This window comes from Molossus molossus, unplaced genomic scaffold (assembly GCF_014108415.1).
Source record: "Molossus molossus isolate mMolMol1 unplaced genomic scaffold, mMolMol1.p scaffold_m16_p_16, whole genome shotgun sequence".
Taxonomy (NCBI): Eukaryota; Metazoa; Chordata; class Mammalia; order Chiroptera; family Molossidae; genus Molossus; species Molossus molossus.
This window is the reverse complement of record NW_023425351.1, coordinates 29,277,265-29,288,003: the sequence shown is the minus strand read 5'-3', so window position 1 is coordinate 29,288,003 and position 10,739 is coordinate 29,277,265. Positions and strand designations below refer to the sequence as shown.

Below are 10,739 nucleotides of genomic sequence, written 5' to 3'. Positions count from 1 at the left end.
CCTCGTGGGCCAAAAGAGTCTCATCTTCCCTGGCTGGAATCACCACCACGGTGGCCGCCTGCAGTCCCGGCCAAGCGGTGCTCTCCCGCTGGGTGGGCAATAAAACTGATGCATGCTGGGATTTGTAGTTCGCACTCTGCGGCGTGTCATTTGCATACATTACTGGGTGGAATTCGAGCTGTACCGGGTTAACGCAGCCTAAGGACTAGGACCCCGAGTACTCAGGGTGTCAGCACTCTTTGCTCTTACAGTGATAAAAGAATTTCATCAATACATGGTTTTCCGCCATACAAATTTTATCCTAACCCTTGATCCTAAGAGACTGAATCAGGCATTTCTTAATTTTGCGTCTGCAAGTCGAGTTCTCAATTCTGAGTTCTTTTCTGGCTTTTCTTGGGGCACCTATGAATCATGGGGCTTCACGCGCCGTCTTTAAGTGAACAGTGCGCATGCGCCAGCTTCCTCTTTTCCAACTGGAACCATGGAGGGTGCCGAGTAAGTTGCTTTTCGTCCCCTCGAGAATCCTCTTCCATCCCCGAATCCAGAGACCTTTTGTCTCGCTTTCTTCTGGTCAGGCTGTAGCCTGTACCTTTGCCCACTCATCTTTTTGTTTATGACGTTTTGTGACATTGACGGTGGCCGCAGGCTAACATGGGATGCAGGCGGCCTTGGGGCGGAGGTTTTATAGTTATTGGAACGAGGTGAGGTGTGAGAGCTGAATATATGCGGAATCGACCGGTTGTCTTGAAGGAGGCACAGAACCTGTGAATTGGGTTTGTCCTTGTCTGGTACTTGGCGAAGGCGTCCCGTCAAGCCTTTGCTTTCAGCATGTGGAGGTTGAGGCCTCAACCAGGGTGGTAGTTGGATTCGTTTGTTTTCTTGAGTTATTTGTTGAGAAGCCTAATCCCTCGTTGAGAGTCTAGGGATCAGTATCTTGCAGCAGTTTCTCATTGTGTTAACTTTGCTGTGGATATTTTTATTGTGCGGGGACTGGACTTGGATTAGACGTGAATTTCCGAGCTAAAGGTGATTTTTACCGTAAAAATTCCCTACAGTCTGTTTCTTGTGCCATAGCAGGCTAAAGCAACTAAAGGTACAAGTGTTATAGCCAGTGACAGTTTTGTTAAATGCTATGTGTTCAGTACAGAATGGGAGTAGTGTGGGGCTGTGAGCTTTAACCGTATATTAACCTTGTTTGCTGATGCCAGAGAGAAGAAGAAGAAGGTTCCTGCGGTGCCAGAAACCCTTAAGAAAAAGCAGAAGAAGGTTCCTGCTGTGCCAGAAACCCTTAAGAAGAAGCGAAGGAATTTCGCAGAGCTGAAGATCAAGCGCCTGAGAAAGAAGTTTGCCGAAAAGATGGCAAGTAAACTTTCCTTGAGGCATTTACCATGTAAGAAGAGGCTTTGAGATTGAAAGAGGAGGCATGTACCTTAGCGAGACTTGTTTACTTTACCTGCTGTACCGGGGAGCTTGGTTAGCTCCTCAAAGTGGCATCTCAAGTGAAGGTGGCATCTGCTTTTAGGAGTGTTGATGCAAACTGGCAAGAAATAAGTTTCAAGGGAAGATTAGTTTTCTTCTCAAGTACTGGTATTGCTAATTGTGTCTGGGAGCTAAAAAATCAGATGAATAACTGATCATTGTTTTTCAGCTTCGAAAGGCGAGGAGGAAGCTCATCTATGAAAAAGCTAAGCACTATCACAAGGAATATAGGCAGATGTACAGAACTGAGATTCGAATGGCTAGGATGGCAAGAAAAGCTGGCAACTTCTATGTACCTGCAGAACCCAAATTGGCATTTGTCATCAGGATCAGAGGGTAAGTTTATATTTTACTGTAATCTGGTTTGAAGGGAAAACGGCAATCCAACAAAACTGAACATTACTTCTGGAGGCCTTGGTTTTGGAATAACAGTATTTTGGGGGTAGATTGAACAAGGGGAGTGATTTAATGGTTTCGTTGTAAGATCTGTGCCCAAAGCCCCTATCCATTCTCTAATTGAGCACTGGACTTCAGTGTCCTGGTGATGAACTTCAAAAACAGTTAAAATGTAGCCTAAGCGTTGGAACAGAGGTGTGTGCAAAACTAGGAAGTGGTAGACAGGTCAGGGGCAGTTTAAATGTCATAGGTATGGTCCAAAGATAGTTTATCTGGGGAGGAGGCAAATTGGGAGAGGTGATGGAAAATGTATCTAAAGAAAAAACACCGGTGGTCTTTATAACATGAGAGGATTCCTGTCTATTTAGGTGGGACTTGTGTTGTCCAAAATTATAATGGTTTCCTCTCCTTTATTAATAAAGATTCTGATAAAAAGCCAAGTGAAATTTTTGGTCTTTTATCGCCGCAGTATCAATGGTGTGAGCCCAAAGGTCCGAAAGGTGCTGCAGCTTCTTCGCCTTCGCCAGATCTTCAACGGCACCTTTGTTAAGCTCAACAAGGCTTCGATTAACATGCTGAGGATTGTGGAACCGTATATTGCATGGGGGTGAGCCTGTCTTTTCCTTTGAGTTCTGTTTAGTAAATTGGGTATGTTAGCAAGGGGACTTTCAGGTTTTTTGACAACAATAACCTTATTCTTTGGTCATTTATGTCTGTTTTCATATTTCAGGTACCCAAATCTGAAGTCAGTAAATGAATTGATCTACAAGCGTGGTTATGGCAAAATCAACAAAAAACGAATTGCCCTAACAGATAACACATTGATTGCTCGCTCTCTTGGTAGGTTCTGCCTATTTTGGAAAAGGTTTGATACTAAACAAAATTGGTATTTTCTAGCATCTTGTGGCCCTGCATTTTTCTCTTTACTCTTGATTTACTTTTAACTGTATGTTACAGCCTATAATTGTGTTTGTTGAATTAAAGTTTAGTAGTCTTTAAAAAATTAACCGTTCCTAATAACCTTAAAATACTCAGGTAAATACGGCATCATCTGCATGGAGGATCTGATTCATGAGATTTATACTGTTGGAAAACGCTTCAAAGAAGCTAACAACTTCCTGTGGCCCTTCAAATTATCTTCTCCACGAGGTGGAATGAAGAAAAAGACCACCCATTTTGTAGAAGGTGGAGATGCTGGTAACAGGGAAGACCAGATCAACAGGCTTATTAGGAGAATGAATTAAGGTGAGCAACTGCTTGAAAGAAGTTTATTTAATACTAGAGTAAAAGTGTAATTGGAAGTGTTTTTTTTCGTTAAATATTGATAAGGGTTTGGTTGGGTTCTAATCAATATATTTAGTGGGGGTTACAGTAAATGTGGTTACTTCTTTTGAGGACATTTGTGGAGGGAAGAAAAGGCCTGGTTTTTTTTCCTACTTAAAAATGGAAACTGAGTTCCTTATAACTGCTGATTTGTTAGTTCTTAGTTATTATTTTCTCTAATGGTTTATATGTTGTTTTTTTTCCCTTTCAGGTTTCTACCATGGTTATTTTTATAATCTGGTCAGTTAATAAACAGTGAGTGCTTTAAATTGAAATGTATTGTTGTTTTGGTGACTTTTTTTTGTTAGCCCACCTGGCCTCTGGTGTCCCTTGACTATTATGACAAATCTTGGTATGTGATAAAGTTAAGCCAAATCAGTAGCCATTGCATCCAAAACTAGGGTTTAGTTTGTATCTTGTGAAAAATGTTTCTTAGGTTTAGTAAAGACTTTTCTGTACAAAAGAGAAATCTTTATTTTTTTTTACTTTTGAATTGTGCCATTGAATTAGCCAAAATGGGTCTGTCCTAAGAAAGCCTATTTCACAGACCTTTGTGCATGATTTACAGGTAAGAAAATAAAAGCAGTTTACATGTAAAAATAAGTTATTTCTGAAATTCCATTTTCTCTGGCTTTGGCTTTCCTATAAAGTACCTTGTAAATGTGTTTTCCTTTATGTTTTTCTTGTTTTGTATCTTCTGTCCATATTTTAGTAAGTTTTCCATTACATGTTATATATAATGAAGTAAAAAATGAAATTAGTGCCTGTTGATGCAACTTCTTTTGGAGTACCTACAGCATTCCTATATGAAAATAGTGAAGAAAAACTTTAAATGTTAAGTTTTGGTATTTTATAAGTAACATTCCTCTCTGTTTTATGTATCATCTTCCTTCGTTAGTGAACTGAAAGTTTTAAGCAGAGTGTAGCAGTTTTTGTAGTCCTCATTGATGTACCAAGGATATGATGTAAATGCCCTGTTCATTCTTTTGATGCTTGTGCATCAGAATAATTTTTAGTGTTTGAAAGCTGTTAAACAATACACTTAAGAATTCCTTTAAATTCTTTGGTCTTGGAAGCTCTTTTCTCTGGACTAGTGAGTTTAGGGTCAGTGAATTTTAGAGAGAGAAATTAAAGTCCTTTCATTTATAAAATCAGTATTACATGTCTGAGTGTACCAGTGTTTTGCAAGAAATTTAGTGTCTTAGTAAACAGCTGGGTCAGTGTACAAAAAAATTAATGTTCATTAATCTTTAGGTGGAGCGTAAGAGTGCATTTTGAGGTTAGCTATTTTGTTTTAAGGTAGGTAGAGTCCAGCCCCCCAGCCTTTGCTCATAATATCCTGGAAGGTAGAAGTGACTCAAGAAATAAGTACAGATGGGGCATTATTGCTAACTGCCTAGGCATTGGTAGGTGGCGAAAACTAAATGTTGTAGGAATTGGGATAGTAATAAATAGAAGTGGTACTCTGTATATGGGTGTTGGCATTTAACAGCTTGTTTTTTGTTTTTTTTTTTACAATTTTTTTAGAACAGTTTCAGGTTCTTAGTAAACTTGAGGTTAGAGATAAGTAGTCCCCCTTATCCGTGGGTGGTATGTTCCAAGACTCCCAGTGAATGTCTAGAACGGGATAGTACCAAATCCTGTATATACTGTTTTTTCTTACACGTGCATGTCTATGATAGTTTTAATTTACAAATTAGGCACAATGAGAGGTTAACAGCAATAATAAAATAGAATGATTATAACAGTATAGTGTAGTAAGTTGTATGAATGTGGCATTCAGTAAAATATGAGTGACTTGAACACAAGACTGCAATACCAGGACAGTCAGTCTGATCACTGAGAGTTATTAAATGACTAATGGGCCAGGAGTGGGAACACCATGGAGATGCTTGTCAAAGAGGTTGTCACCACCGGGCTGGACATGGGATTTCACCACTACTCAGAATTATGTGCAATTTAAAACATGTTTGTTTATGGGATTTTCATATATTTTTGGACCATGGTTGACCTGGTTAACTGAAATCAGAAAGCAAAACCGTGGATAAGGGGGTATTGCCGTATAAGACTTCTCATATGCCTCTATCCCCAATTTCTCCCACAATCAATAGTCAGCAGTAAGTTTGTTAGGATCCTTGAACGTTGATGCATCCCCCCAAAATTTAGCATAGCTTTTGAAGCTAGTGAGGGATGGGAAATTGCAGGAATATCTAGAATAAAGAAATGGACTGTGGGCTGTATCTGACCTTTGCAGACACATTCCTGGTTTTTTGTTTCTTTATTGATTTGTAGAGGGAGAGAGAAATAGAAACATTGATGAGAGAGAACATCAGTTAGCCACCTCCCGCATGCCCCTAACTGGGGATTGGGCCCGCTACCTGGGCGTGTGCCCTGACTAGGAATTGAACCAGCGACCTCTTGGTGCATGGGTTGATGCTCAACCACTGAGCCACACCGGCCGGGCAACACATTTCCTGTTTTTGATCCTGGAAACTCAACTCTGTTCATGTAAATTACTTCCCAAGTCGGACCAGACAATGGGGACATGAGAGTTTGGGAGTGGGGAGGAGTTGCAGACATCTAGACTAGGATTACCATGGAGATCTCGAAGGTACTTGCTTCACAAGTAAGGAACTGAGGCAGTTTCAGAAGGAGGGATAGAGAAAACATGCTGCCAGGTGGCAATTTCAGCTGTCAGTTTTCCTGGTGAGAAAGTGGAATCGTGGGTCTACCTTCATCACATGATTGTGAAGACTAAAAGTAATGGATATGAAAATATTTTAAAATCTATATGCAGGTTAATACCTTATTTTACTTAGAAAATCCACCTCTCCTTAAAGTCCCTTCTACAAGGGACAATCTCTAGAAGGCTAACCAGCCTTTCTGAAAGTGGGCCACTCGGTAGGTGCTGCTTCGACAAACACCTTATGAATGTGTATTTGTGCCCTTCAAAGTGCCAGCTTTATTGGGTCCCCCCTAGTTGTCCCTGTCTTCAGAAAGGGTCATCTTGACTCCCTGACCTTCAACTGATGCTACCTTGGGTTGCTTAGAAGCTTCCTCTGGTAGGCTGGATCAAGAGTGCTGGCTCTGGAGCCAAACTGCTTGGGTTTTTAATAGCCTAATAAGTTAGTTACTCTGTTTCCTTATCAGCAAAATGGGGGGAAAATCCTACCTGATTTCATATGATTTTAATGAGGATTAAATGTGTCAGGTCAAGTAAAATGCTTACAGCAGTGCTTGGCTCAAGGTGCTAAGTAAACACTATTTACTATAATGTAAAACTTGAGCACTTAACCAGGGGCGTACAAGTGAATGTAAGCTTCTGCTTTCATGTGTGAGTGTAAAGGGCAAGATGGATGGAACAGATACCGAGGTAAGTGATAGAAAGACGTCTAGGATGTGACAGAGGTTCTTGAGGGTCTTTAGGGACCTACCCCCAAGGGAAGATTAACAACTCTCTGCCCCTGCTATTTTCCTTCACAGATTTGGTATCAAACTGGCCAAAACATTGTTCTGATACACATGCCTCCCTTCTCTTTGGTAGTAAAACTTGCCAGCCTTTTCGTACCCAGTACCTGACATGTAACATACACAGCATACCTCATTTTATTATGCTTTACAGACGTCGGATTTTGCTTCATTTTTGTTCTTGTTTGTTTACAAATTGAAGGCAAGACTCCCCACCAGCAAAAAGTGTACAACTGATTGCGGTGGTCTGGAACCGAACCCGCAAGTGTAGAGGTATGCATATTGGTACTAAGTGTTTCCTACTACTGCGGTAATAAATCACCACAAACTTAAGTGACTTAAATTGTCTTAACAGTTTTGAAAGTCAGAAGTCCAAAATCTGGTTCACTGGGCCAAATCAAGGTAGCAGTAGGCCTGTCTGCCTGCCTTTTGAAGGCTCTGGGGGGAGAATCCATTGCTTTCCCTGTTGTAGAAGCTGCTTGCATTTCTTGACTCACCCCTTCATCTTCAAAGTGCAATTTCTGCTCCTATCTTCCATCATCCCTGGCTATGAACCTCCTGCAAGGACCCTGGTTATTACATTGGTCCACCCCAGTAATCTCCCCATCTCAAATTACTTCATTTTGGTACATCTGCAAATCCCTACATAAAGTGGCATATTCTCAGGTCCCAGGAATTAGGACAGAGAAATATTTAGAAGGTCATTCATTTTTCAAACCTTAATATATGACTCACAGCTATATATTTTTTCCTTCCTCAAAAATTAGAAGCTTCTAATGTAGGGTCTTGGTACTTGTAATATTGTGTCTGGAACACTCAGCCCTCAGGTCTATGTACTTGGCTTTTTGTTGTTAATCCTCACCTGAGGATATTTTTCGATTGATTTTTTTTTTAGATAGAGAGGGAGGGAGGGAGAGAAGCATTGATGTGAGAGACAGATTGGTTGGGAATTGAACCCACGACCTTTCACTCTGCAGGCAGGCTCTATAACCACTGAGTCAAACCAGCCAGGGCATTGGCTTTTTTTTTTTTTTTTTTTTTTTTTTCTTTATTGTTTTTAGAGAAAGAGGGAGAGATAGAAAAATCAATGAGCGAGAACATTGATTGGCTGCCTCCTGCATGCCCCCCACTGGGGATTTGGCCCACAACTGGGGCATGTGCCCTGGCTGGGAATTGAACCTGTGACCTCTTGGTGCATGAGGTGGATGCTCACCACTGAGCCACACCAGCTGGGCAGCTTTTTCATTCTGGAAAAAGGTCTCTGATACATCTCTTCATATAACCTTTATTTTTTTGGTAGCATCTCTTCCTATCTGATAACTTTATATTCACTTGTCTTTGAGTCATCGCATTCTCTGTTATAGTATTTAGAACAACACCTGGTTCATTTCATTGCATGCTAGTTGCTGCTTTGGATTACCTGGTTATAACACAACAGGAGCCAGGCATAGAGTTGGGACAGAGCTGTCAGTGGGGGGTGTGAAACAAGACTCAAAAGCAGACCAGCTAATAAACATTTGATCACATATTGAGTGTAGTGTATACTTAATCCACATCCTAGGTCTGTGGTTGTCCACTATTGAATGCAGCCCCAGAACTGGATTCCTAATTGGTTTTGGGATGGGTCCCAGACTTTTTTTCCTTTGAGTTCTCCATGTGATTTTAGTGTGCAACCCATTTATCTAGGTAAATATACCATCACCCCTATTTTCTAGACGAGTTAACTTGCCTCCCCAAGGGTCACACAACTGAGTGGTGGGGCTAGTATTAGGCTCCAGGTCTAATTTGAGTTGGTTTTCTTAACCAAAGGAACTAGGAAAAGTTAGTATCAAGCTTAATGAAACAGAAAAAGGCGTGAGAGCAGTTTCAGGAATCCCGATGTTACCAGGTCTAAACTTGCAGCCCTATTGTAGAGTTAAAATGAAGGCAGCGGGTTTAGAACCATTTGGCTAAGATCCTGCTGTGCAAGCCAGAGTGCTAGGCTTCCTAGCTAGGGAGATGACACGCACCTAAGCCTTCACCAAGGAACCCAGACAAAGGAAGCATGGAACATGGAATTCCGGTGGACATGGGAGGGAATTCGGAGGTGATTCTGTCACCTAAGACTGGACTAGTCAGGTATTACTGAGCTATTTGAAAGGTCCAGACTTCCTCAGTGCTCTGGAGACCCTGGTTAGTTTCAGAACTGCACATCACCAGCCTTGTCCAGCTGCCCACCATCCACCCTGTCGCTTGGCGCACCTTTTCTGCCCCCCTGATCTTGTGTCATTACTGACTCCAGTTCACCAGCCTTGTTTTGGCACCGCCCTCCAACACCTGTAGCTGTGATAGGGTGGGGAGAGATGGGTAGTTGCCTCCTAGCTGCCCAACCTTGGTTCCCTAACTCCGCCTTTTCCCTAGACCGGGGCAGCACAGAAGGCAGCCGGAAGCGCCGGGCGCCTGGCAACGGGTGCGCATCGGGGCATCTGGCGGGCTAGCCGGCCAGGTGCTCCGCGCTCCTGAGCGTCACCGGGCTGCCGGCCTTCGAGCATGTTCACCAGAGCGGCGCCAGAGCAAGCGCGCGGCGGCCCGTCTGGCCCCGTTCTGCAGCCAGCCTGGGCCTGGGCCTCGGCTCTGTGCCCTGCCGACGCTGGCTCCCGCGCAGCCCTCTGCCCCCGCTGATCGTTTGCCTAGGGCTCAGACCTGGGCGCCACCGCCTGGGGCCCCGCACCCGAGGAGGCCCCTCTCCACGGCGGAGCTGCAGGGACAGTGAGTGCGGACAGCTCCCCAGGGGCCCGGCCCAGGGACCTTGCCCGGGCAGGGCTTGTAGGGAAGTTGGGGCCCCTCCCTTGGAAGGGAAAACTAGCCTGCAGAGACACCTGGGTCACTTCCAAGTGTTCTCTTCCAGGCTAACTGGCAGGGAGACCAGGGAGGCTGGGGTTGAGGACACGACCAGGCTGGGTCAGGGGAAGCAGAGATGGGAGTGAAACCGGGGCAGGATCACCCCCGGATCTACCTTGGCGCACTCCCCCTTCTGATGCAGGCCAGCACCCCCAGCCGCCCTCCAGGGGACACAGCCCGCAAGGGAGAGTGTCTAGTCCCCTTCGCGCCCTCCCCCGCCCCAGCCCTGTGGATGGGGCAGGCTTGGGACCCTGAGTGTTGATTGGATAGCTCTGGCCCCGTTTTCATTGCCAATTTTGCTTTGTACCGTTTCTGATTTACCTGTAATTTGTGTGTTTATTACTGTTTTCACGAGAGGTTAAAAATACTAGAAAAGATTTGTGTGATGCACGTCGTCTGTTCTGTGCCGGTCATTTCCCCTACAACCTTTTTGGGGTCATAGATATGAAAACTGGAGCCTCTCTAGACAAACGCAATTTTGCAACCATTTTCTGCTTGTCCTCTGAGGGACGGAAATCCCTGCTCTTCATCGTACTGCCTTTTTATCCACATTGCTAATGGTGAGTTAAATCTCCAGTTACAATGGAGATACTTCTGACATTTCCTATTTTCAGTTCTCACATTTTTGGAATTATACTATAATACATCAATTTCTCATTCAAAGAGCACAAAAGTATATCGAGTTTGAGGTGACAGCCCTCTCTATTTTCTACTTTTTTTTTTTTTATATATAATCCTCACCCAGGATATTTTCTCATTTATCTTTAGATTGGGGGGGAGACACCGATGTGAGAGAGACACACCAATTGGCTGCCTCCCACACAACCCCCACCAGGGCCGATGACCGAACCACATCCAAGGTCCCTGCCCTTGACCTGAATCAAACCCGCAACTCTTTGGTCCACAGACGATGCATTAACCGCTGAGCAAAACCGACCAGGGCTACTTTCCATTATTTACTTTCTAACACTTCTTAAGAGTTAATTTAGTGTTTATCCTTCTATTCCTTTTAAATTTTGTGGGTTTTGTTTTTGTTTTGTTTTTTTGATCATCAATGGAATCATGTATGGATTTCAGAAATTGCCGTTTTCACTATGGCAAATACCTAGCATTTCAGTTTAAGTAGATCTACATTGAATATTTCATAGACGTATATCATACAGGTGTGCGATCGTATGGGATAGATGTATCAT

The 10,739-nt window shown here is 43.2% G+C and overlaps 1 protein-coding gene across 1 annotated transcript; it reads left to right on the top strand.

Annotated features, from left to right (window-relative positions):
• Window positions 1-459: 459 nt before the first annotated feature.
• On the top strand, window positions 460-3,473 carry RPL7 (ribosomal protein L7). The gene is made up of 7 exons (XM_036264288.1): window positions 460-495; window positions 1,209-1,359; window positions 1,649-1,815; window positions 2,345-2,482; window positions 2,606-2,715; window positions 2,911-3,120; window positions 3,410-3,473. Exons 1-6 carry the CDS (start codon window positions 482-484, stop codon window positions 3,117-3,119), a joined length of 789 nt encoding a protein of 262 aa, XP_036120181.1. The 5' UTR covers window positions 460-481; the 3' UTR covers window position 3,120; window positions 3,410-3,473.
• Window positions 3,474-10,739: the final 7,266 nt, after the last annotated feature.

Excerpts from the sequence above, each read along its gene's own strand:
- RPL7 (XM_036264288.1), top strand. Across the intron at positions 1,360-1,648 it reads AGAAGTTTGCCGAAAAGATG|CTTCGAAAGGCGAGGAGGAA; the intron begins GCAAGTAAACTT and ends ATTGTTTTTCAG. Across the intron at positions 2,716-2,910 it reads ATTGATTGCTCGCTCTCTTG|GTAAATACGGCATCATCTGC; the intron begins GTAGGTTCTGCC and ends TAAAATACTCAG.